The sequence below is a fragment of the Cetorhinus maximus genome, chromosome 12 (assembly GCF_964194155.1).
Source record: "Cetorhinus maximus chromosome 12, sCetMax3.hap1.1, whole genome shotgun sequence".
Lineage (NCBI taxonomy): Eukaryota > Metazoa > Chordata > Chondrichthyes > Lamniformes > Cetorhinidae > Cetorhinus > Cetorhinus maximus.
In genome coordinates this window covers 49,260,786-49,288,748 of record NC_135890.1, presented here as the reverse complement: position 1 = coordinate 49,288,748, position 27,963 = coordinate 49,260,786, and the positions used below count along the sequence as shown (strand labels likewise).

General features: G+C 39.9%; 2 protein-coding genes and 1 long non-coding RNA gene across 6 annotated transcripts in view; 2 read left to right on the top strand and 1 right to left on the bottom strand.

Moving 5' to 3' along the window:
- slc15a5 (solute carrier family 15 member 5) overlaps window positions 1–931 on the top strand; it is a 44,489-nt gene extending 43,558 nt beyond the window's left edge. For all 4 annotated transcript variants that reach the window (XM_078553571.1, XM_078553568.1, XM_078553569.1 and 1 more), the window contains 2 exons: window positions 93–201; window positions 281–931. In XM_078553571.1, the coding sequence (XP_078409697.1) occupies window positions 93–201; window positions 281–425 (254 nt within the window). In that variant the 3' untranslated portion in view covers window positions 426–931. The remainder of the gene's footprint in view (window positions 1–92; window positions 202–280) is intronic.
- Window positions 932–2,519: 1,588 nt separating this feature from the next.
- Window positions 2,520–26,522, top strand: LOC144687430 (uncharacterized). Its single transcript, XR_013578139.1, has 3 exons — window positions 2,520–3,238; window positions 22,351–22,428; window positions 25,546–26,522. It is a non-coding gene; the product is annotated as an uncharacterized LOC144687430 (long non-coding RNA).
- The window catches only part of dera (deoxyribose-phosphate aldolase (putative)), a 32,709-nt gene continuing 21,524 nt past the window's right edge, over window positions 16,779–27,963 (bottom strand). Inside the window, exons 7-9 of the mRNA XM_078553572.1 lie at window positions 20,444–20,556; window positions 17,308–17,457; window positions 16,779–17,140 (exon numbers count right to left, since the gene is read on the bottom strand). Of these exons, the coding sequence (XP_078409698.1) occupies window positions 17,084–17,140; window positions 17,308–17,457; window positions 20,444–20,556 (320 nt within the window). The 3' untranslated portion in view covers window positions 16,779–17,083. The remainder of the gene's footprint in view (window positions 17,141–17,307; window positions 17,458–20,443; window positions 20,557–27,963) is intronic.

Sequence of the window (27,963 nt, the reverse complement as noted above, 5' to 3'; positions counted from 1 at the left end):
TAAAAGTGGGATTTATTCTGATTGGGGCCGGATCCATTCCGTTGGTTCATTACTTTTGCTGTTTCCTTTTACATTGGCTATTTCCTCATCAGGCGATTGGTTTCCAAATAATCTGAATGTTGGGAATTTGGACACTTTCTTTTTCCTCATGGCTGCGTTCCTGCTGCTAAATCTTCTGGGATTATGGCGAATTTCTCACAGGTATTTACATTGAGAGTAATACATCTATGTTCCAGTTTGTGTTGTTGCAGACAAGTAATGTTTTTGCCTTGTCGCACAGGTACAGAGATCTTCAACAGGAAGACGATCGATATGTTAAAGGAGCTCTTCTGGAAAAGTTGATAGAACATGAAAAGTCTCTGAAGTTCTATGACAGCATTCTGGAATGTCCCTCCATCTTCCATCCTGGGGAGATAGCGCTATGAGAACAAATTCAAAGTGGGTAGTGCTGGCATTACCTGCCTTATTCCCTTAAATTTGTCCTGCCATGAAATGTGTTAGGGAATGGACGACCGATCTTTTTTCATGGAACTACGCGTGTCAAGTTTTTTAGTTATCACCTTGTCTCTTGTTGCTTAACCTTTAAGTATCAGTTCTTTTCTCCATAAGAAACTGGCATCATTTTGAATGAGAGTTCTGCTCTCGTCAGTCCCTATTTAGTTTGGTTTTGGTTGGCGAATTGAAATACTGATATGAAATTGTGTTGGAAGTTTACAAATGAAACAAAATTAAATATTTGGTAGGTAAAAAATATTTTTGTATCATGTACACATATAGTTTAATGCAAAAAATATTTCATTTGCATCTGGCGTTTCCTTATGTAAAACAGTACATTTCTTAATGTAAAAAAAAGTTTAATTTAGAAATTACTTAACATTTGGTTGATTGCAGTGATGGAATAAGTTAAAAAATAAATACAATCTATTTCAAAGCTAGTACTGATATATTTTCAGCATGTAGAGTTACAGGAGCTATCTGCTGTTGTTGAGCCCATTCAGTTTCAAAGGACAAATCTTTATTAATCATGCCGTTCACAAGTGTATTATTAGTTCTTTCACAATGACTGGAGCTGAGATAGAATACTCTTAAACGCAAAATGGGGTATGTTTACATTTACAGCTCAGTGCTAATTACAGTTGGATGAGTTGTTGGATCAATTACCATTACAGTCAGTTTCTGTTTATGTCTATGCACTGTGACCATTAGTTACTTGTCTTTTTTTCTCTGAATTGTGAGAACACAGCTATGCGGAAGACTTTCTGATGGCATCTGTTTCTGGTGGGGAGGGCCACTTTGCTGTTAGTCCATCAGAATTCCCTAAAATAATAGTTTCTCCAGTATCTTCATCAACAGTCAAGACAAAGCTGCAGTGGTCAGAGTTAAAGACTTTCCTTCATAAATAATGACGAAATTATGACCTGGACTTTTCTGTGCATTGCTTTTTTTTATTAGGTATCTAATAAAAAAGGTGCATGACTAGAAATTTCTGTCGACAGCTACCAAACTATATCAGGAGAAGCCAAAAACTCTTGTGATTAGTATACAGCACCACAAAGCTTGACACAAAAAAAGCAAAATACTGCGGGTGCTGGAAATCTGAAGCAAAAACAGAAAATGCTGGAAAAGCTCAGCAGGTCTAGTAGCATCTGTGGAGAGATTAACAGATAACGTTTCGAATCCGTATGACCCTTCTTCAGAGCTCTGAAGAAGGGGTCATACAGACTCGAAACATTAACCCTGTTTCTCTGTCATAGAATTTCAGAGATTTTTTCATGTTCTATTAACTTATCCAGAAGAGCTCCTTTAACATATTGATCCTCTTCAGAGCTCTGATGGGTCATACAGACCCGAAACATTAACTCTGCTTCTCTCTCCACGGATGCTGCCAGACCTGCTGGGCTTTTGCAGCATTTTCTGTTTTTTGACAAAGAAAAACAGACCTGAACAAGTGCCCTGTCCCTTATCCAATAGGCGCATCTAAGATGAGGTATCTGTTCAGAAAGGCCAAACACCGCAGCGATTAAGCAGTGTTACATCACTGTTAGCTCTTCAGCTCAAAACACAGGCTTCTGCTTTGCTCTTCGACTCGCAGTTCTACCTCTGCACCAGGGCCGGGAGACGTGGTGTTAATCGCCGGAGCCTGAGCCTGTGCCTTCGTGGGGCAGGGCTTGGGCAGCAATGCCCCCTCACCCTTCAATGAGCTGGCGAGCACAGTGGGTGCTCGGCTCCGGGGCGAAGTTCCAGCACTCGAGACCTCCCCACTACCCCGGTCCCGGTGCAAGAGGCCCGACGCCGGGCGGCGGTTTGTTTTGGCCGGCAGGGTGCATTCTGGGTGACGTAGTCCGCCCTCGGCCGCGCGCTCGCCCGCTCGCCCGCGCAGGCGCCGGCCCGCGAACGGACTATACGAGTCAAGATGGCGGAGCTCGGAGTGCAGCAAAATGAGCGGCTGCGGCAACTAGAGTGTTAGACAGGACAGAGCGGGAGCGGGTCTTACACCCTCACAGCCACCCCACCCCCGAACTCCCCCTCCGCAATATTAATCTCCAAACCTCGAGTGAATGCCGGCTGTGAAAGACTGTAGCAGGATATAGTCAGGGTCAGAGATTGGGCAGACGCAATTCAACGTAGAAAAATGTGAAGAGATTTTGCAAGTAAGAACATGGAAAGGAAATACAGGCCTCAAAAATGTAAGAGGTTAAATGGAGCTGGGGAATTTGATGGTGCAGATATGCAGGTACTTAAAAAGATGGAGCATAACTACACAGGGCCATAAAATAGTTAAATGAATCCTTGGTGTGTCTAGAAGTACAGAATACAAACGAAAGGAGGTGATATTGGAATTTTACAGGACCATTATTAGCCTGTACTTGGGATTACTGTGTAGTTTTGAGCACCCTCAAATAGAAAGGATATAAAAGTAATAGAAAAGGTGCGTTGTAGGCACACGACTGAAGGGGGAGGAGGCAGAGTTAGGAAGAGAAACTTGAGAAGTTTGGGCTTTTTCAGTAAAGCTGCAGAGTGAGTGAGTGACTGGGAGAGAGAGAGTGGACACCCTGAGACTGGAACCCACACAAATCCTCCACCTCCCTCCCTCCATCCATCCAAAAAAACCTATCCACACCAATGGACCAAGAGGGGAGGAAATGCAGGCTGAAAGGCAACCCACCTCTGACCCCCGCTTTTGTATGAATTCTGCCGAGGCCAGCTCGGAGTGTGCACCACCAGAGGAGAATGCAAGGTCGGCGTTAGTTAAACCCAATTCCTCAGCTTTGTCCCGGTCCCATCCCCCTTCCCTGATGACCAGGAATTGTGCTACAGTTCACGTCTCTCTCTCTTGCTCTGCTTCTTAAGCAAAAAGTCAAAAAAGGTTTTATTAGTTAGCTCTGCTGCTTGGCACTTTTTAATGGACATTTTTATTAATGACTCATTTTTTAAAATGATCAATTTGCTTTGAGAACCCTGAGACTAGGAGTGAGCCAGACACACACTGCTTGGTGCAGAGACACATACTCACATGCCCTCTCGCACCTCCACTCCTCTACCTCCCTCTCCAAAAACCTATCCACACACAGGGCCAGGTGAGGAGGGAAACCCAGGCTGAAAGGCAACCTGCTTCCAAACTCCACTTTCCAATGAATTCCACTGAGGTCAGCTCAATGTGTGTGCCACCAGAGTCAAATGCATAGTCAGTGTTGGGTGAAGCCAACTGCTTAGCTCGGCCCCAGTCCTCTCCCCCTTCGCTGGTGACCAGGACTTTGGCCATAGTTCGTCTCTCTCTTCCTAACTCTGCTTCTTAAGCAAAGAGTCATGAAGGGTTTTATTAGTGAGCTCTGCCACTTGGCACTTTTTAATGGTCATTTTTATTAATTACTCATTTTTTAAAATGATCAATTTATTGCTTTGAGAACCTTGAGACTAGGAGTGAACTGGACACACACATGGTGGTTGGTGCAGGGACACATACACATATGCCATCTCACACCCCCCTCCTTCCTCTCCAAAAACCTATCCACACACAGCGCCAGGTGAGGAGGAAAACCCAGGCTGAAAGGCAAACCACTTCCAACCCCCACTTTTATATGAATTCTACTGAGGTCAGCTTGACGTGTGCTCCACCAGGCAAACGCAAGGTCAGTGTTAGTCAAATCCAAATGTTTAGCTCGGCCCCAGTCCCCTCCCCCTTCCTCTTCCTTGGTGACCAGGACTTGGGGCTTAGTCTGTCTCTCTCTAGCTCTGCTTCTTAAGCATTTATAAAGAAGGCAAATGCACATGGGATACAGGGTAATTTGATAAGGTGGATTCAAAATTGGCTTAGTTGTAGGAGACAGAGGGTGATGATAGAGGAATGCTTTAGTGACTGGAAGCCAGTGTCCAGTGACGTACCACATCTGTGCTCAGTCCCCTATTATGTCATTTATGTAAATGACAGATGACTACGTGGGGAGTAGGATTAGTAAGTTTGTGGATGACATAAAGATTGGCTGGGTGGTTAACAGTGAGGTTGAGTGTCTTGGGCTACAGGAAGATATAGACAGGATGGTCAAATGGGCAGATAAGTGGCAGTTGGAATTTAACCCTGAAAAGTGTGAGGTGGTACACTTTGGAAGGAGTAATTTGACAAGGAAGTATTCAATGAACGGCATGACACTAGGAAGTTCTGAGGAACAACGGGACCTTGGCGTGTGTGTCCATAGATCTCTGAAGGCGGAGGGGCATGTTAGTGGGGTGGTGAAAAAAGCATACGGGACACTTGCCTTTATCAATCGAGGCATAGATTACAAAAGTAGAGAGGTCATGTTGGAGTTGTATAGAACCTTGGTGAGGCCACAGCTGGAGTACTGTATGCAGTTCTGGTCGCCACATTATAGGAAGGATGTGATTGCAGTGGAGGGGGTGCAGAGGAGATTCACCAGGATGTTGCCTGGGATGAAACATTTAAGTTATGAAGAGAGGTAGGATAGACTTGGGTTGTTTTCGTTGGAGCAGAGAAGATTGAGGGGTGACCTGATCGCGGTGTACAAGATTATGAGGGGCATGGACAGGGTGGATAGGGAGCAGCTGTTCCCCTTAGTTGAAGGGTCAGTCACAAGGGGACATAAGTTCAAGGTGATGAGCAGGAGGTTTAGGGGGGAAGTGAGGAAAGACCTTTTTACCCAGAGGGTGGTGACGGTCTGGAATGCACTGCCTGGCAGGGTGGTGGAGGCGGGTTGCCTCACATCCTTTAAAAAGTACCTGGATGAGCACTTGGCACATCATAACATTCAAGGCTATGGGCCAAGTGTTGGTAAATGGGGATAGGTAGGTCAGGTGTTTCTCACGTGTCAGTGCAGACTTGATGGGCCAAAGGGCCTCTTTTGCACTGTGTGATTCTGTGAAAAAGGCTAAAAAAAAGGTTTATTAGTTAGCTCTGTTGCTTGCCACTTTTTAATGATCATTTTAATTACTCAATTTTAAAATGATCAATTTATTGCTTTGACATTGTTGTTTATGTTTTCTTCATACCTTAACATTTTTTTTTGAAATTCATGTTTAAATGTTGTGCCAAGCCAGATCTCAGGCAGCTGCTGCTGGGTTTCTTGCTGAAGGGGAATGAGAGGCTCACAAGAAGTCTGATTGCTTTTTGGAGGGCTAGTAAAAGAGGTTATTTTTGCTCCATTAGAAAAGGGAAGTGTTGGAAATGCTCAGCCATCTAGCGGCACTTGTGCAGACTGAAACAGAGTTCAGTGACCCTTCGTCAGTGCAGATCGTGGACATGAAGCGTTGACTCTGTTTTTCTCTTCACAGACTGCCTGGACTGCTGAGTAGTTCCAGTATTTTCTGTTTATATTTCAGATTTCCAGCATCTGCAGTACTTTAGTCTCCTATTATCTGCTCCGTGGTGGACATTTGTAAGTGTGATTAGTTTCAATTTAAAATGAGAAAATATTTATCACTCAGTGCAAAGCGTTAAGTTTTCTGTTTCAGTGCAAAGCCTGCTTGAATGGATAGAAATAGCACATTATTGCAGGTGAATTGACTGGTGCTAATTTACTGACATTAATTTTTTTGCCATTTTTAAACTTGGAAGTCAAACAAGGAGTTGTGCGCTACTAGAATATGTCACTGTTAGTGCAACATATTCTCATTTGCACATAGGATTGTTGTTTGTGGTGCTTGAGGTTCAAGTCTTTTGAATGTTGCTGTCCGGATATTGCATTTGTCCAGGTTCAAAGAAGTGGAGCTGATTGCATAATATGAATGACCAACTTGTGTATAATTGTCTGACAAAGCAGTGGTGATGAAGTGTATCATACCTGAGTTTTCGATGGGCTTTATAAATAGAGGCATTGAGTACAAAAACCGAGAAGTTTTGCTAAACCTATATGAAACAGTTCGACCCCACTATGACTATGGCTCCCAATTCTAGGCACCCAAAGGATGTGAGGGTTAGGGTTAATGGGAGTGGGATAACATGTCTGGAAATAGAAGCATCACAGCCCATGATTTATTTCCCTGGCTCAGCTCTCCACTACAGCATAGAAAGATGCTTAGATCAAGTCATCAGGATGTCTACATTAGTGTAGGCTTATCATATATTGCAATTAAGCAGATTTTACTAATCCACGAACTAAAATAATGCATCTCAAAGTGGTTCACAGCCAATGATTTAGTATTGAATATGTCCTGTTCTTACAGTATCTAATTGTATACAACACAGAACCACAAACAACAGATAAGATCTATGATCAGTCATTTGTTTTTGCTCTGGTAGTGCTGGAAGAACACCTTGCCTTTTTAAAATAAAACCACAAGATCTATTATATCTAATTGACCACCACATCGACTTGTATTTATACAACATCTTCAGTACTAAAATACCTCAAAATACCTCTCAGGATTGTTATCAAACAAAATTTGAAATTGAACCAACTACGGCAATATTAGGTCAGTTGGCCAAAGATTGGTCAAAAAGTTAGGTTTCAGTGGTGGTTTAAGTGACAAGAGAGAGAGGTTTAGGGAAAGGATTCAACGAGCTGATGAGGTCACCAATGGTGCAAGAGGCCAGAATTAAGAGGAGCACAGGGATCTCAGTCCGTTGTAGGGCTGGAAGAAGCTATGAGATAGGAAGCGGTGAGGCCCTGGAGGGTTCTGAACACAAGATGACAATTTTATATTTGAGACATTGCCGGAGCATAGGACAAGGGAACCAGCAAGCACAAGAGGGGTGAACAGGACTTGGTGCACGTTAGGATATGGGCAAAAGAGATGTGGATGAGCTCAAGTTTATTGCGGGTAAACGTCCCTCACAGTTTTGAAGTTTCCCTCACCATGAGCAAAACAAACCCATTATCCAAATATTCATGTGAAGCCAATATTGTATTGAATTTGGGAAATGAACAGTACCTGAACAAATTGTCCTTTAACACAGGATTGTAGAATAAGCTCTTCAAGTGTTTGTGCTTGAGTTTCAGCAATCAGCATTTCCAGTCTCTTCTTCTGGTTCATAAAACTCTCTTCTCTCAGTTGATTGTAAAGGACCAGATGCACATCCAGGAAACAAATCAACTGCAGCTTTATTGGCACTTTTCTATCATTACTTCAAAAGTCAAAAATGCAGTTTAACCCCTTTAACATTTAATTCTGTGCAACTAGTGCCTCAGAACAAACCATTTTGTGACAAAAAGCTTTGTGAAAAGGTTTGATGGGGTGTCAGATGAAAAGAATATGTTCCAGACAAAAGCGCTGATTAGTTGTAGCATTCACATCACCCACATCAACTTATGTTCTTCAAAAGTACCCATCATAAATATCGTAAACTGCTTGCAGGTTTACAGTTAAAAAAACATAAGAAATAAGAGTAGACGACCATACTGCCCTTCGAGCATGCTCCGCTATTCAATACAGTTCTGGCTGATCTTCTGTCTCAACTCCACTTTCCTGCCTGCTCTCCATATCCCTTGATTCCCTGGGACTCTAAAAATTTGTCTATCTCAAACTTTTGATATATTCAATGATGAAGCATTCACAACCCTCTAGGGGGAGAGAATTCCAAAGATTCACAACCCTTTGAATGAAGAAATTTCTCCTCTTCTGAGTCCTAAATGATTGGCCCCTTATCCTGAGACTGTGCCCCAGTGTTTCTAGATTCCCCAGAGATGGGAAACAAACTCTCCGTGTCTATCCTATAAACTCCGTTCAGGATCTTGTATGTTTCAAAGAGATCATCTCTCATTCTTCTAAACTCCTGAGAATAAAGACCCAATTTACTCAGCCTGTCATCATAGGTCAAACCTCTCATCTCACAGACCAATTTAGTTAACCTTTGCTGTACCAAATCCTATGCAAGTATATCCTTCCTTAAATATGGAGGCCAAAATTGCATACAGTATTCCATGTACTCTTTATTCTTGTGCTCTAATCCCCTTGCAATAAACACCAACATGTCATTTGCCTTCCTAATTGTTTGCTGTACCTGTGTGCTAACTTTGTGTTCCTTGTACGAGTGCACCCAAGTCTTATCAACATTACAAATTTCATGCCTTCAAAAAATATTCTGCTTTTCTATTCTTATGGCCAAAGTGAATAACTTCCACACATCATACTCTATCTACCATCTTGTTGCTTACTCACTTGACCTTTCTGTATTTCTTTGCAGCCTGTGTCCTCCCCTCAACTTGCATTCCCACCTAGCTTTGTATCAACAAACTTCCATACATTACACTTGTTTATTTGTCTGAGTCATTCATATAATATTGCAAATAACTGAGGCCATAGCACTGTTCCTTGTGGCACTCTGTTAGTCACAGCCTGCCTACTTGAAAATGCCCCATTTATCCCTACTGTTTGCTTCCTGACTTAACCAATCCTCCATGCTAATACATTAACCCCATTGCCATGAATCCTTATCTTGTGTATTAACTTTATGTATGGTACCTTCTTGAATGCCTTTTGGAAATCCAAGTACTGTATACTACATCAACTGGTTTCCCTTTATCTACCCTACTAGTTCCATCCCAAAAATTTGTCAAAACATAATTTCCCTTTTGTAAAACCATTTTGACTTTGTGTGACCATACTATGATTTAAGTGCATTGTTAAGACTTGCTTAGTAATAGTATTATGATCCCAGCTGATGTTACTATCAGACAAGTCAGGTTCCAGAGGGGAACCTGGCTTGATGGATCCAACTTTTTAAGAAAGAGTGGAGGAAAGTTACTGAACAAATTCACAGGAGTCTGCTGATGAACTGTTAACACAAAAAGTAAAATATTTATTAAAAGAAGAAAAAATGAACTATACAACACCAGACAAAAAAGGTTGGAAAGATCTCAATACAAACACAAGAAAATGATTCAATATTCACTATTCCCTCACCCCAGCTATATCTTAGATGACACAAATTCAAAAAGATAAACAATTCACTATATCTATCTTATACTCTAATATTAAGGGCAAGTATGTGGTACGTGAACCAACGGGCGATTTGTAGTCAGACACACAACACTCCAAAGTAAGTGACAGACATGGCCATAGCAAATTCCATGGATTTCTCAACAACCCACCCAGACGTGAACCAACCAGTCTGACTGCCTTACAAACATAAAAAGACTAACTGCGCATGTGCAGCCCTTTCCCGGTTGGCATGTGTGATAGGCCCGAACTACGTTGAAAAAAAAATCCAACCTGCCCATGTGCAGTCACATCCTGGCCACATACACATTTCTTGAATAGCAGTGTTACATTTGCTAACTTCTAAGCCACTGGGACCATTTTAGAATCTAGGGAATTGTGGAAAATCATAACCAGTGCATCCACTATCTATAGCCATCAGGTCCTGGAGATTTGTCCATGTTTAGTCCCTTAAGTTGTTCCAGAACTGTTCATAAACGGAGTGCATGTCAAGCAAAACAGTGGCAGATTTCATCCTTACTGCTGATGAATTTTCCCCGAATGGTGCAGAAAATAAAGTGAGGCAGGAAATTTTGCAACACCTTCGACGCTCCTCCCTTGCGGAACCTGCCGGTTTTCCTTCCAGTCATTTGAAAGCAAAGGGAAATTCAGCTGGTTCTGTTACAACGTGCAATCTTTCTTCCTGCAAAATTTACAGCAGTGATTTGGAGCATAGTCTGGTTACTTGCTTCCTACTATGTCTGTCTTTCATACCCTTGCATCACGTCATTTCTTAAAAAAGAGTTTGCTTCTTCACTTGTCTCTCAACTGCTTCAGACTTTTCATCAGTGTGGCGGGTAAAAATGCTGCAAACTAATAGCAATCTAATCAGATGCTAGAGGCTGGGTTTTCAAAGTGGCGTCAGGAACTCTTCGTCCAGATAATCCCTGGCTCCCGACTCCGCCAGGCAATTTTCAAATGTAAATGCCCTAATTGGACCTGAGGTGAGCTTGGTGCCCAATTAGTGGAGCCGAGAGTTCTCAGGAGGCGGGAGCTGTCTGCAGAGCACAAGTAGCAGGCAGCCAGGATGGGATTTGCCGCTGCCTTGCTGAAGAAAGAAGGGTCAGCAGCCTATCTGAACACCAAAGGACCAAACGAGAGATAAGCAAAATCCTTCAGGTCCCAATACTTTTCATTTGCATATAAAAAGCCTTTCACTTCTGTCTGCTTTGAAGCCGATAATCATGTGCTGCTAATGTGCACTGGACTGTTCTCCAAATACATTTCACCACCACCTTCTCAAGGGCAATTAGGGATGGGCGATAAATGCCAGCTGAGCCAGCGACATCCCGTAAACAAATATTTAAAAACATTTGAAAATTCCATTCTCACCCTCCCTAGCCATTAACAAGCTTAAGGAGCTAAATGGGCCATTTATTTAAGGCAAATGGGTCCCTGTTCCCTGCTTTCTCTTTGAAAATCGGAGCATGTTCCGTCAATGTCAGGCTCTAGGAATGCCATCTAGGAAAGCGATTTTTAGATCACACCCACACCAACAACCGGAAATCCAGCCCGAGTAGTCTCACTCTCCTAGATCTAAAACTAGGTTATCTCTATCCTCTCAACAGTTGGTGAGGTTTACAGTCCATTGCCTCTGATTATCTTAGCAATGAGTTTATTTTTTTTGAAAATTTGTAGCTGTAAACTACATAAACTATTCTTTCAATGCCATAAAGCAGAGGGCAAATCTCTAAAGCAGTGCAATGTGTAATAGGAAAGGTTTTTTCTTTCTCTTAAAAAGTGTCGGAAGTACAGGAGGTGGCAATTACAATCAGCAAAGCTCACATATAAATGTGTGATGCATTCAAAGCAGTCCTGGGGGCCTATTTTAACATTGAATTTAAAATAAACATTAATGCCTGTGTAAAGCAGTTCCCACAGGAACATAGTATGAAAACTTAGCCGATTGAAATACTGTATCATTTAAAATGGCTCAGGTCAAGTTGACACAAAGGTAATACCGACCTGTTTAAGGCATTATTTATTCATTGCATTTTCATATTGATGTAGGTCAGGGATATTAACATTGGAATTAAAACACATTTCCACTTTAGAAATCCAGTCTTATGGTCAAGCATTCTCATGCCATAGTTAAATGCAACAAAAAGCTCCCTTTAATTTGCCCTAAATCAGAATTGCAACAACCTATTGATTTCCATTTCTCACAGTCGCCATATTTAGGAATGAAATGCCGAATTGTGTGCAGTTGCTCACGTCTGTAAAGAAGTGAAAGTGCCCTATACTCATTCAATGCAGCACTGTTACAACCAACTGAAAGACCTTCATCCTATTACTTTGGGCTGCACTGAAATCCACCTGGAGACGAACCGATTCATGCCAACACACGGCACAGCCTCCATAACTTTCTGGGAAAGAGAATTCCATATATTGGAATGATTTAAAATGGTACTTATATTCAACACTAAAGTTGTGCTGTGTTTTGACCTTCCATTTCAGGATTAATTCTAGAAAAACAGCTCCAGCTGAAAACTGGCCACAGGCATGTGGGCTGAATGGCCTGCTTCAGTGTTGTAATTTCTATGATTCTATGACAGGTTGCTGACAACTAAAATGCACATTATGTAACACCCTGCATGATTAAACCCATGAGATTCAACCAATTATGAATATTTTGCACCAAATTATTTTGGCACTTCAGGTGGGCATTGCGTGGAATTTTAAATTTCATAATTAAAAGACTGAGATTGAATGCTGGCACCAAAAACAACTCTGCCAGGGATAGGAGGGGGCAAAGTGGTTTTCCTGTAGTGACCTTTGAATTCCTGAGCGACAATAATTGGTGAGGGCTCTTTAAATTAGAATTCACCAAAAAATACTAGTCATGTAGGCTGTTTATTGCTTTTGCAGAAAATATGTTTATCTTTTTCCACTTCCACTTTAACCCTGACATTTGCCATTTTATACCCAGACTGGAGGAAACATGGCCACCACCCAAACTGTTTCCTCTGCTGCTTCGAAAAGTGACCTGATGACTTCTATGATCGAGTCATCTCACTTTCACTCCTATTTTCTCACATTATTACATGGAACTCTCCTAAGTTATTGGGTCCACAAGAGTCAGGCTTTAAGTATGGAGAATAAGCATACCTGTTACCAGGACATGTTGTGGAAATTCAAAAACAGGTGGCTTCAATTCACACCGGCAATACATCACAGCAGGAACTTGCTTCAGGACTCTTAAATGGATGGCTGGCTCTATGTTGTCTAGTACACCATGCTGTCAGGAGGCCATTTCAGCTAAATTGGTTAATGAAGTGCCTGTTCAACCATCCCCACCCCCACCCACCTAGCCCAGAATGAGCAACGGCCTGAAACGTCTTTATAAACCTTTCAATGGTAGACTCAGGAATGATATCCAACTGCAGCCACAATAATTCCAGATGCGTGTTCGACGAGATAGAAAGTACAGCTAGGAAACAAATTAGTTCATAATATTTGATCTCTCCAGGAAACCAAACAGTACATCAAGACACTGAAACAATGAACAATTCAACTTGCACATTAGCACTTCCACTTCTGACAAGGCCAGATAATCATCTTGTATTCTTTTTGTGGGGATGGAGAGTGGGGAGATTTTACTAGTACATCACCCACTGTTGAGTCTTACCTCATAAGATTACCACTTCTACCTAGAGTTGAATTCACACCTTTGCCTCACAGCAAAGAGCCTCTGTAACAAACTTTGCATGTGGAAGGTTGCCATCATCATGGCTTTGGTCTTACCTACCAGAATCAGTGAACTGAGTGATTTGGATAAACTCAATTTTGACCAAACTAAACCTATCTGGATACAGGATCAGCAGTCTCATTCAAAATTTCCAATAAAAGCCATACTTAGGATTCCACCAAATCTGGTTATTAAGTCTGTTTTGTGATACATGAGGTAAATAAAGACACATGGTCCTGCATTACATATTTTTTCTGTTAATTGAGGCAACTACCTGAAAGATTTGAAATCAGAAGGATTTCAACACTATATTAAAATAACTTCTTGCTAAATGGTTGATGTCAGCTTGGTAAAGTTACAAATTTCTCACCTGCTTAGAAGGTAGTAGGTTCAAGTTCAACTTGTGCACACAATCTAGGATCATTTTCCAGTACAGTACCTAGATAATACTCCATTGTTGTAGGTGCCATCTTTAGATGTGGTATTAAACTGACTTCAGTCCAAGAGAACCCATTGAGAACCACACAATGGATCCACATGAACTGTGAAAGTTGGGCCTGCTCCTTGCGCCCATCTCATGGATAGCCTTGAGATTTTATTGCTCATCACCACAGAGCATAGTCACCAAAAGCCATATTCTATCTCCACTAGCTTTGTCTGCAATCTGCCAGCAAGCCTAATTGGCTTTGTGACAAAAATGGAATTTTCATTCTGTTAATTATATATATCTTGTAACTCATTCTAAAAGTGGTTAATAATTCTAAAATGGCCTACATAAGTTTGATTGGAAACTAAAATTGCCGCTGAGGCACTTTGCAAAGCTTGCAGCTAGAGAACACTGATCAAAAACATCTGTAATAAATTGGGGTCTTGAATAAAACATATTTTCTGCATAACATAACACTCCCTAAAAAGCTTTCTAAAAAGGCAACAATTTTTAAACAGTCTGTGGAAACAGGCAAGGTCACTCAGTTCATGTTGTCATTGAAAGTTAAGATGGCGTCTTCTGTACCCCCTTATCATTGCAATTGTTAAAAATGACCAGGATATGACCCTCTGTAAGATGTAAACTAAAAAGCTGACTTCGAGCAGGGTGACGCACAAGGGGGTTGCGGGGGGGGAGGTGGGGTGGTCCACCCTGACATTTTGAGTACCTGTCTTGTATCCATTGGATAGAATAGTTAGTTAGATAAATGGTTGGGAGGCTGGCAGCTTACCCAGTTTCAAAAAAGGGTATATAGATTGGTGTCATACTGGTGAGGTAGCAGTGCTTGTTGGGCAGCTGCTTTCTTGAGATGGAAGGAGATCAGAGGAGGATCATCAAGAGATCAATGGAAGAGTTTCCTAACACTTTGACTAGAGAGTGGAATGCTGTTATCACAAGCTTTTATGGGTCGTATTTTTTTTTTCCTTGTCTAGTTAATATATCATATCTAAACTGTTGTTTCTTAATCAACTTAATAAACCATCTTAAAATTACTTGTGACTAGTCGACTGCCTATTTAGGCATGTGGTCCCAAATCCAAAAATCTTACGCATCTGTTCTTTCAGATCACTCCTGCTGTGATAGGCCAGATGAAAAGCACAATTTCAGATCATCGGGAGTTAAAATAAGCAGGGGATTGCAAGAGGAAGTGCAAGAGTAGCAGACCATGATACCACTGTTGACAAAAGGTATCAAAACTGGTTACATTTTGGTTGCCTGAGTCCAAAGAAATGGCTTAAATTTCAAAGAGAAAATAGCTTGCAGTGTTTGATAGTTTCTGTTCACTTGTCACTATAAATTAAGATGGTACAGTTCCACAAGCAATCGCTTTGTATCAGAGAAATCAATTTCAACAGAAAAGGAAAGTCGGACAGTTTCTATCACAAGTGGCCAATCCAGAACCCCAGTTTACCATCTGGGTACCAAGTTGAAAATTACCACCCCCCAAACACATTGTCTTTAAGAGTTTGTCAAGAGAAACTGTAAGAATTCTGGACTGTTTTAAAGCAAACAGTTTGCATCTATCATTAATTGTGGATTGTGCCTCAGTATCTAATCAAGTTGAAGTATAAAGACATTCAATAATTTAGTCTGTAGTTTTGTGCTCCAATGGTGCATCATTTCAAGTGACAGGAAACAGGGCCCTTCATATTCTCCTGCAAACCATTTATAATTGGTGGTATTTGTTAAATAATGCTGTCTCAGTACAAATAGTACAAGACAAAAGTTTTCAGTTCATAAGCAATGCAGTTTGCTTTTGGAACTGTTCCTAAGTGGAAGACGTTTCTGAAAGTTAAAACTGTGACAACCTCATGTGCCAAATTCTAGACACCTCAGTCTGCTACTGAGAAAGTTCCTTCAACAGCAGATAAAATCTGGGATAAGCTAGAAATTGCTACCCATTGCATATATTGTGGGTTTATCTTCATGTAACCTCACTGGGCCTCATCTCCTTACCCTGAAGAAATGCCTTTTCACACTTCTAGTGAACTTGATAGCCACAGCTGTGTAGTCTGCAGGAGCAGCTCACAGTGACTGCAAGCTGGACTCCACACCTTGGCTGTCACAGACATCTGCTGGCTTATACCTTGCCAAACTCTCCTTGTGACAAAAGTATGCTGCAAGAGTAAACCCGCAAAAAGTCAAAGCAGCAAGTTTTTATGTGAACTGAAACTGTGGATCAACACATGGGGAAAACAGCATTCCTGAGCTACCAAATGAACTTCAGGCAACCTTTGCACTGAACGAGTCATGCCCTGACCAAAGGGGTCTTATGCAATGCTCTTGTTAATTCCCTAATGAAGTAGGTTACCAATGGAGAAGTTCTGACCTTGCACTTCAAACTGGGAGCTGGCAAGTCATGGACTCCTAACCATCTCAAAACAGCACAGAAGAAAGAATTGCCATGGAAACTGAGCACCACTGAGTTGACAGGTTCAAAGAGGTGTTGAGCTGGTTATTCACATTCAGTTATCTCAAGGAGGGTGTAAAACCCTATTAGTACACTGATACTGTGGTTTAAAAAAATGTTTTTCGCTAATCTACAAACACCTACAAAAACTTTTTAACATGAAAAATCTTCTGTACAAATCCTGGAAAAATTGTCTGGATAGAAGTCACATATGGGTTTGAAAGGCCTGGTTCAAATAAAAGTTCATGTTTGATACTACTGAAATATCACAGTTTAATATTTATGGGATTAAAAATGAGAAAGGAATGAAGAAAAAAGGCTGAACGTAGATATTTCAGTGTTTCCGTTTTTAAGCTTTGAATAACATTTTTATACAACAAACATATGTTAATCTGATATTCAGAGTAAAATTCTCAAAACTCAAAATAATTGCAAAGCCTGGGATGCTTCAAAATATTTGTCATATTAATCCAGTCACACTTACTTGGCCAATTTGCATTCATCAAATTGAATAAGAACAAGAACATTAGGGTAAATTCAGTGACCATGCATTCCTAGCAGACAGCCTCCTTGATGGGAGTGAGAGATCAGAGCTCAAATTCCAATGTTGTAGCCCCACATTGCTGTCCTAATGAGGAAGGTTCTCGACAGGCAGCAAGGGATCACTGAATTTACTGTTTAGTGTAGACCAAATAAAATTATATATCTATTTTATGCAACAGAATATAGCATTTCAAATCAGACACAAGAAACTTAGGCCACCATTTGCACATTCCCAAAAGGAACTCAATTTTAATACTTTTAGTATAAAATCAACATAAAATTGAATTTATTCAGAATCAAATTATATTTAAAACATTTGTATTTTAACAACTCAACTTAATATATTCAGAATATGGAAAACTTAGAGCTGATGTGAAAAGTGACAAAGTTGATTCTTTGTGATTAGAAAAGGAACAAAATGTACATTTTCAAAGCTCCAGCAAAAGTAACATACACAGAGGTGGAGAAATGATGCAGGGAATGAAAATTGAGACCATTTCCTGGGCTGGCAGTAACACGTACTCTTTTAAGCCATTGGCAATTCATGAGCTGCTGCATACCTTCCTGTCACATGATGATAGATCTGAATAGAATTAAATAGAATTCAATATATTTAGAAACACCAGATCCTCTTGACTACACTCTGAAAAATTCTCAGCAGTTAGAAAAAATTACCAAAACCAATTCAAACAAACAGAATTTTTGTTTTTTTTTAAAGAAAGCACAAAAGTTTGCTGTTGGAATCCTAACCTGTCTTTCAATGTCAGAAAGTAAAGTGCTAGCGCCCAGTCGGAACAATTCTGGCTTTAGCCAGCCGTTGCCCAGCTCTTCTTTGATCAGTGACAGCCAGGTCAATGCATCCTTCGCACTGCGAATACCACCTGCTGGCTTAAACCCAACCTGCAAAACAGAATACAATGTTAATGTAGCTACACCAGAAGTTTTAGCTCAGACATATAAGCACTCGTTCTAAACTTAGCATTTTAAATTTCCAATTTCTACCTGGAACATAAGAGTATGTCTGTTCTACCACTCAGTGATATCACGGCCGTAATTAAAAGCTTCCTCGCACACAATGCCCACTGAGCAGCTTTCTTGCCAATTGTCTTACAAGATAAACCACCCCAGCCGGTCAGTCTTAATCTACCTTTACCTGGCAAGTTATCAAGCAGCTGTTGACAATACATCAGCTCTTGGGTGCAGTGTATCAACAAAACATGCCACTGAATTGCATCCAAATATCAGAATACAACTGATGTGAAATTTTCAAGAGAAGATTATTTATCAGCGCAAAGTGGAATGCAATTTTTAAAAACTTAATTACAGCTTTAGGCAGGTGAAAGATAAGCTCCATTTGTTTAAAGCTTACACCTTTTTGATCAAAAAAGTGGATGCTATCCACTTAAGTGGACCATTCAAAATAGAAGGCTGAATCATAATAATCAGCTTTTGCAATTAATCTACTAGTCTTTACATATTACTATGTCCCTACTGTGACTAGCTTGCCAGGAATATCTACTTTTACATTACAATAACCATCTTGTACAAGTACTGTGTTGAACAATACATCTTCCTCTCAGGATCCAGCCATTCCTATACAAGCACACCTAGGGTTGATACAGGAAACGTCAACATCTATTGTAAAATAATTTCTACATGACTAGCTGACTTAATAAAATTGAAGACCTATTCCAGCTGACTCCATCTCCCTCCAGTCTGTCTCCATGACAGATAGACAACAATGAACCTGCTGACTCACTATCATCCTGGGAAACTGGATCACTGAGCAGGCAGTCAGAATCTACTGTTGCAGTTCCCTCAACCTGAAGAGTCAAAGTGGCAGTGCTGAGGCCATATGCAAAATATTATTAATAAAGAATCACTATTATCCAAGAATTATCAAAGTTTTAGCAGAGCAAATATGCAATATCACAATTTAAACTTAAACTATGTGGTTGTAGAAAGTATGCATCATTGGCATGCAGACCATTTGACTAATAGAATAGCATGGGTTGGATTCATTCATGACAATTGATTTGAATCGCGCAAAAATTATTTTCAAATGCTCCAATACAACAATGCACTTGACAGCTAAGATTTCAACAGTAATACAAAACTAGGAGTCCCAATTATAAAGTACAAAAGTAAGCACTGAACACCACGCTGGTTGAAGTTACTTGTAATCAAAATAAAATAATGCTGGCCCTTTAGCTATTCTTCCAACATCTATTAAATTAATATTAATAATTATTATACAAACAGGAAGCCGAAGAATACTGCAAAGGGAAATATGTAATGATTAAACATGCTTGTAGCAATAGCATCTGGAAAAATTGCATTTTTAAAAGAAATGCAAAATTAAAAATTACTACATTAACAGCTGAAGACACATAAGCACATCCAGTAATATTTCAACTTTAAGCGCAATTGGCAATTTAGGTGCAAATTGCACTGGTTTTGCAGTGTTTTCTTTCCTAGAGCTTCCACTCCAACTTATTTTCATATCAGCTAACAAATCCTGCCATGAGCCAGTGCAATTGGGCAGTATTGTAAGAATGCAGCTTAAAAAATTGCTTTAAAATATTCCTTGATATATTTGAGTGGTAACTAGGTACAGTTTGATTAATACAACTGAAATGGATTTATCACAAAAAAAAGCATTTTTAAATCATAGTCAATCCACCACCTCTGAATAACCATATTTTAAACTGAAAATAACATTAAAAAATATACAGAACCATTTGTTAATTATATTGGGGAACAGTAGACAGTTTCTTGGTAAATTAAAAAATGACATTCAAAAGCTTTAAAAACCTACCCATTAGTGCCCTTGCACCCGTAACAACTACTTAATTTTTTTTAAAGAGCCTCCTCATATGGCCCACAAACTAGCACAGTTAGTAGGAATTTCCAATGATGGAAATTCATCCTGGTGGCATGGTCAGTTCCGAGGGTGGGGCCTACTACTTGCTCAATTTTACATTATAACCTAGTACAAAAAAATTGTGGAAACTTGATCAGCACTGAATTATTTTTGCTTAAGATCCTGTAATCATTTGAGTGAGTTGCATTGAACAAAAACACAGAAGAAACTCTAACTCATAATCTTTAGGCATGTAAGTAACACTACACAGTGAAACACTGAAGAGCTTAAACTAACACAATGGAAAGGTAATCACTTATTTGCGTGTATAAAACAAGTTGCTGCATCCTTCAGAGTGCAAAAGCCATAATATGGGGCTGCAACTTTGACATTTCCTGGCAAAAGCACTGCTAAGCATAGGGTATGTACAGCCCTTTACTAGGAATCTCTGTTGAATTAAGCATACAAGCTCCAAGCAAGCAATTACATGACTAATTGTATATAAATTTGACTCCAGTGTTGTTCTGTTACTCTGTAATACTATAATTGAATTTTTGCTAGAACTGCACTTTCTTTCTGTAACTTTACTTGTTTTTGTCCAACCTACATAAGCCCATCTAAAAGGGGTCCTTGACCTTTCAATTAAAGAAAACTTGATTTTTGTGGCTTTCACACAGGTCTGAATATCCAGATTTGAAGATTCCAATCCAATCTTTCAATCCAAACAATATATATATTTTTTTGATTCATTCATTCATGGGATGTGAGCTTCATTGGCTGGGTCAGCATTTATTGCCCATCCAAAATTGTCCTTGAGAAGGTGGTGGTGAGCTGCCTTCTTGAACCGCTCAAATCATTGGCAACTCTAATTTTTATGAAATTGCAGATCTTCACTGCTTCTGTTCATTATGCTGTGCTTATATTTTTAGGCAAACAAATCATTCTAAAAAAAATACTTGGAATGCTGAACCATCATGAAGATTAGAAATTCTACTCCAAAATATTTTCCGATTGCTGGTGTACCTTGTAGCCGAACTTCCAATAATAGTCTCTGATAGCCCGCACCATCACTAGGGCAACAGGGAATGTTGCATTCACCCCTTCTTTTCCTGTAGAGGTTTTAATAAAATCAGAACCTAAAGAAAAAATTAGCAACATTTAAAATAGAGCAAATTTAATAGAAAGCCACCATCTTATCCCTTGGAGGTAAACCTTTGAACAAAAGCAGAAATTCTCTGCTTAACTGTTCAGAACTTGTATTGATGATGGTGATGAAAGAGGCCTAAAAAACTAAGAGAAAAACGAAGAGCAATGTAGAGAAAACAAGCATGTCAAGTAGAAATGTAGTAAATATAAACTAGGGGTAAAAGCTCACTTGTACATAATCTCAAAAAAACCAAAGACCAAAATGAGGAGGATAAGAGAAAGAATCAAGGGATATCAACATGGTTCAGTTGGTAGCAACTCTTGCACAAGTCAAAAGGTTGTGTTCAAGATCACAATGATTGGGGCAAACAATCTAAGTATTACTTCAACAATACAGCATTTACTCAGTACTGTGCTGGAGGTGCATCATTCAGATGAGATGTTTAGTCAAGGCCCCGACTTCCATGTTTTGTGGATGCGAAAAGCCCCAAAATAATGATGCTTATGATGTCAAAGTGAGGTTTCAATTATAAAACACAGCAGAAGCAATCAAGATGAAAGGATATTTCTTTGGTTGTTGTGAAGAGGAGCTGGGAGCCCTTTCAGTGCTCAGGCCAACCTCTGTCCCTCAACCAACCCCACCAAAAACGGACTGAACAGTCACTTGCTGTGGGATCTTGCTGTGTTTTTCAAATTTATTCACGGGATATGGGCATCGCTGGCTAGGCCAGGATTTATTGTCTATCCCTAATTGCCCTTGAGGTGATGGTGGGGAGCTGCCTTCTTGAACTGCTGCAGTCCATGTGATGTAGGTACACGCATAGTGCTGTTGGGAAGAGAGTTCCAGGACTTTGACCCAAAAACAATGAAGGAATGGCAATATATTTCCAAGTCAGGATGGTGAGTGGCTTGGAGGGGAACTTCCAGGTGATGGTGGCAGCCTTTGTCCTTCTAGATGGTAGCAGTTTCCCTGCAGTACATCTTGTAGATGGTTAACACTGCTGCCATTGTGTATCGGTAGTGGAGGGAGTGAATGTTTGTGGATGGGATGCCAATCATGTAGGCTTGATTGGCTTTGTCCTGGATGATGTCAAGCTTCTCAAGTGTTGTTGGAGTTGCACTCATCCAGGCAAGTGGAGAATATTCCATCACACTCCTGACGTTTACCTTGTAGATCATAAACAGACTTTGGGGAGTCAGGGAGTGAGTTACTCACTGTAGGTTTCTGAGCCTCTGACCTGCTCTTGTAGCTACAGTATTTATATGGCTAGCCCAGTTCAGTTTATGGTCAATGGTAACCCCCAGGATGTTGATACTGGGGGATTCAGCAATGGTAATGACATTGAATGTCAAGGGGCGATGGTTAGATTAAATCTTGTTGGAAAATGGTCGTTGCCTGGCACTTGTGTGGCACGAATGTTACTTGCCACTTGTCAACCCAAATCTGGATATTGTCCAGGTCTTGCTGCATTTGGACATGGACTGCTTCTGTACCCGAGGAGTCGCGACTGGTGCTGAGCATTATGCAATCATCGGCAAACATCCCCACTTCTGACCTTATGATGGAGGGAAGGTCATTGATGAAGCAGCTGAAGATGGTTGGGCCTAGGACACTAGCCTGAGGAACTCCTGCAGTGATGTCCTGGGACTGAGATGATTAAATTCAGCGTGTAAATTCACTGCCATTTTCATCTACAGTGATGACTGCATTTGTGGTAGCCGATTGGATGTGAAATACAATGGGACGCACTGACATGAATAACACATTTCTTTCTTTTATGCAGACAGGACAATACATTTCATGGCAATGGAGTATTGCCATTTGATTTAAAGCTGGGTCACATATACATATCAGGCTTAAGGTAAACTACTCTTTGGCAGTAATTCAGAATATAATAAAACTATATTATTAATATTAATTATTAAAGTACTAAATTCAGAGTAAAGTACTCTTTGTCAAGTAGGTGACCGAAGGTTTATTTGAAAACAAACGATAGCCTGAAATGGCGTATATCCTTAGTTTCATCCATTTTGAATTGGGAGGCTTTCAAGTTATTAGCACTATGGAATCTTTTCAACCTGAGCAAAACAAGGTTCCAGGAAATTCCACACACCATTGCTGGAGACAAAATATTTTGAGAAATTATATTTATGCAAGCATTTTGAACAAGGTCCTAAAACAGCCCTTTCCAAGTTCCAAATGCAATATGATATTGGATCCCCCACTAGAGAGTGAAGCTCATTTACTCAGCATGCAAAAATGAGTGCAAAGTGACAGTTTTTAGTGCAAGAAACCTGAGGTCACAAGAAGCCATCTGTTCAAAAGGGAGCATATGTCAGTCTGCGGAAGGTAATATTTCAGCTGGTGTTAAGGGCTTGTGTTCCCAAGCAGCTTTCATAAGTCGCCATACCAGTGGATGCTGTCCACCAGACTGTCCCTCCATAGGAGGGAGGTAGGTCACGATGGCTGCCAACTGAAGCCTTAAAGATTTGGACATGATCGCTAGAGAATAATGTTGTCAGAATAAAATGACTGGGATATGGCCACAAACTAATTTCAATGAGATTCTGAAGAAATACTACAAAGCACTTTTTGTTTAGATCCACTTATGTGGACAATGGGAGCAAGTGAAGCAAATAGGAAATCAAGAGGGTAGATCACATGAAAAGTACCACAAGTAAAAATTCTTAAAGAGGCAATATCCTGTGGTGATCTCCACTTTGAGAACAGCCTAAATCTTTGTAAAGTGCAGGATGAACAAATGATTTCCAGGACCTTGCAATTAAAAAGTGTAATACAAGGATGCCCCGTTACATTTGTTAAATATAAGGCATTCTCAAACACTTGCAGTGCACAAAAGATTAGTAACACTTTTTTTTTAAAAACGTGCAGGTCACACTAATAGATTAGAGAACTTAATCATAAAAGTCTTGAACCTAAAGATAAACTAAGTTAGAAACAAATTGGAATATCTCCGGCACAAAAGATGGGAAAGGATTGCTTGTATGACTCTGCCTTAAGCTGATGCTAGGAGCGCAAGAATACGTTAAGTATGTGCATTGTCCATGTTTTGACTACACCATTAGGTGACACACACTGCAGTGATTAATATACCCGAATACTGGCTTGCCCCAGGCCTATCCATCGCTTCCCAACAAGGCATGGAAAGTAGAGCGACAAAATGCCGAGGAGTCAAGATCAAATCCTCCCACAAATCATTCCATACTATCAGTCTAGGCAGGAGAGAGACATATGCAGATCAAGGAGGAATCCTTTTCAGATTCACCGAAAAACATACAGCTCTAAAATAGCAATTTTTAATTCCCGATTATAAGCAATAACACAATTACTTCGACATCATTTCCACCTCTATAGAATCTAAACGTATCACTTTGAAACATAAATGAAAATTTCTGTTAAAAAAATAAGATTCTTTTGTAGGACTTTTCAATTGAAAAATATAGGATTACTTTTTATGTTGCCTCTGTAGCCTTGATTCTTCATTTTTACACAGGCAAATTCATCTTTTATACAGTCCATAATCAGATTTTTCTTCTTTTGACATTTAATAATCGGCTTTTGATGAAAAAGATAGATAACATTCTTATTTTCGATGCTACACAATGTGTCTTAATTACATCCACTACTAAATTCATTTGCTTCAATTCTCCAAGGGTTTTTGATGCAATTCTGCACCTCATCACTAAACAGGATAAGATTAACATTTTTCAGTTCATTAAAGAAATGTTCTGTGTGTTATTTCCTTTGTACTCATCTTTCTTAATTATCACGTAATGGCTAATGCTTTTTAAATATATTTTCCAGTATTAAAGCACTATTCATTTGCAAACCAAAAGACTATGTGAAGAGTGATATAAAATTACTGACTCCAAAGATCAATGTATCAAATTATTACTCTAATTTTAAAATTCAAAGTCACGGATTATTTAATGAGAAAAGACCAGACTATAAGGATCTATTATTTGGAAAAAAGTGTTAAATTAATTTTCAAAGTAGATCAGCATGCAATTAGTTATAATCAGCTTTATCTTCAATTATGATAAAAGACAGAAATTATAATTCAGTTCTTTGAGGTTAGCTCTGTTTCATAACTGATGACCAAAACACGTGGTTGTGTTCTCATGTTACTGGAAAGAGCAAGTTTCGGCAAATAAGAAGTATCCTATTTAACAGTACTGGAGCCACGCATGCGTGTGCATGTGGCGTGCGCACATGTTGGGGGAGGGGTAGACCTTTTCAAAAGAGGACAGAACAACTTCAATGTCGTATGGTTTTAAAGGTTTACAGGGTATTGCAGGAGGCAATTACAAGCCAACTGGCTAACTGATTCAACGATAGTCTAGGATGTTACAAAGTCAAAATGGTGATTATCACAATCTGGTACACAATCACATTACATCCTGCCTCTGTCATATCAGAATTTGCAAACTTCAATAGGTTTTTGGTCTGCACAACATGCATATAAAGTTATGAACAAGGTTTGAGTCACATTGCACAAAGAATGTATGCCCTTATAAGCAGCCCCTTCTGTCTATAATGTGCCTTGAGAGTACACTCCCTCCACTAACAAATCCATGACACATGGTGGTTGAGGTTCAGTCATTCTTATTTCCTTAATGCCAAGTTTGTGAAATTTCACAGAAGCTTTGGAAGGGAAATCTCAAAAATCCCAAAGGAAGAGCAGTTCTGGAAAGTCTAGGATGGAGTCTTAGCCTGTAACAAAGTTTGCAGGAATAGGAATACAAGAAAAAAAAATTAATAGAAATCCAAAATAAACACAGAAAATTCTAAAAACATCCAGCAGGTCAGTCAGCATCTCCAAAGAGAAAATATGGATTAAACTTTTAGGGAGTGTACCCTTTTCCCAAGTTTCTCAACCTCACTGAAATGCTTGTTTGCTTTTCAGTTCTGGGGAAATGTCACACCCAAAATCTGAACCTACATTTTCTCTTTGTAGATACTGACTGACCTGCTGTCTAAACTCTGAGTCGTGCACCCTGGGTACAGAAGACATGGCACCATGGGGAAACATAAAACTGCCATTCAGTTGAGTACCTTCACCTTCTAACTTGAAGGACCTAAAAACAAGTTTGACATAAGAATGCAACTAGAGTGTTTTAATTGCCTCACCAAAGCAGGAAGAACACAGCAATGTCTGTGCAAGCCACAAGATGATACTGTAGGCTACCTGGCCTAAAGTAAAGAGTGCTCGTGCATTAAGTACTAAATATATCCATCTTTACAATGCAGTAGGGTGTTGTCAGAAAAATCTTTAAATGGGCAAGAACCTGTGACCCCACCAGTCCCCATTCTGATGGCAGCATTAAACATTTGGTATGCAGACATGAATGTAGAAGGATAAATGTTTCACACCAGCTCATCCACAGTTACATTAAATTAGTTCTATTTGTATTTTAATGAACTACTGTCCTACAAACATAAGTTACACATTGCTAGCAAAACATGTAGTAACACAAAAGTCCTTTTTCATTGATTTGAACTGTAATATACTCTTTAGAACAACTGTCAACTAAAGGAATTAAGGAAATGCAGTATCACTGACCTTGCTCAAGAAATAATGTGAATCTTCCTTCACAACAGTTTTACTATCTTCATCTCAATTCATATGCTCTCCACAAAAAAAAGGCCATTTGCTCATCTGCTCAAGATGTGTTAAACAGTCAGAAATAGCTTCAGACAAACGCAAGTGTGTGTAATAAAGTGAAATTAAATTACTAGACAAGAATTTTACAAAGTATTTTAAAAACATGAATTGTACAGCTTTAACATTGAACAAGTTACTCAGAACTAATGGATGCAATGGGATTGAAAAGCAGCCAGAGCACTTTGTGGATCAGCACGGTTGGCTGGACAGCATCAGAACAGAATGTGGCTCTCAGTTTCTCTCGCGAAAGCCAGTGCTGAACATGGCACTCTTTCAGGAAAGGAATGAGGACCTTGCTTTTATATTGCAACTCTTTATGCGCTCAGGAAGTCCCAAAGCACTTTATAGCCAATGATTTGATGATGTGCAATGACTGTTATGAAGTCAAATGTAACAGCCAACTTGTGCACAGCAAGGTCACAAAATACAAATAAGATAAACAACCAGAGTTTGTTTTTGTGCTGCTGGCTAATGGACAAATGCTAGCTGAGAAATTGGGAGAACTCCCCTGATCCTTTTCAAGTGGTGTCACACAATCTTGGGTGTGCACCCAAATAGGTGGTCGATATTTTTCTTTCTAAAGGGGTCAATCTTAAGAGGGAAGGCTATCCCAGGTCACCCTTGCTTTTATGTCGTCAGTCTACTCAGACTGACTGGATAGCATCCCCCCCCCCGCCCCAAAAAATGGCAGTCCCGGAAGCTGGCCTTCACAGGTCTCAACAACTTTAATTCAGATTGTAGCTGGCCCCACAAGATTCATATCTCTGTAAAGTGGCTGCATTTGGCCAGATTAGAAGATGCAAGCTGTCTCCAATGGGGTCAGAATATCTTCCTGTCTTTTTGGTTTAAAAAGTAATATATAATGGATGAATGGGCCAGTGAGAAAAAAAAAGTGTAAATTAACCACAACAAAAATAGTTGGGATGACACAGAATATCTATATATTCTTGACGATTCTGGTATGCAGCACTTTAATAACATCTAGTTCTGACTTACGAGATACAGGCACCACAAGTAACAGCACCACCTACAGCAAAATTAAAAATCTGCAAAGCTAATGTGTGATTACTTAAGTGATACATTTAAACACTGGCTAATGCATGATGCCCCCAAACTGAAAAATAATATAAAAATCTTTTTAGTTCACCTCATTTCAAATAGAAACTAATTTCCCAATATATACTGAATAGCTAGTAAAATGTTTCAAGGCACTCCACACTGAGTTATCAAAGAAGCCAGATAAGGAGATATTTTGGCAGATGACCAAAGATCGTGATCATAAAAGATAGGTGTGGATATCTTAAAGGAGGGGACGTAGTAAGGGGAAGGTGTTCGAGGAGAAAATTCCAGACCTCAGGTCTTCAGCAACTGAAGGCAAGGCTGCCAACAAGAAAGCAATAAAAAATTTTGATCCAGAGAAGACCAGAATTGAAGGATTGAGATACCTTTGAGGGTTGTAGGGCTGCAGGAGGTTACAGATATAGGGAGCAACAAGGCCAAGGAGGGTTTTGAAAACATGGGAGAAAATTTTAAAAGCTGAGGCTTTGCTCAATTTGGCAGGTCCAATTTAGGTCAGCGAGCACGGGAGTGATGGGTAAAAAGCAGTTGGTGCAAGCTGGGATATTGGCAGGAGAGTTAAATTTACAGATGGTGTAAGTTAGGAGGCAGACCACAAGGACATTGGAATAATGAAGTCTAGAGGTAACAAAA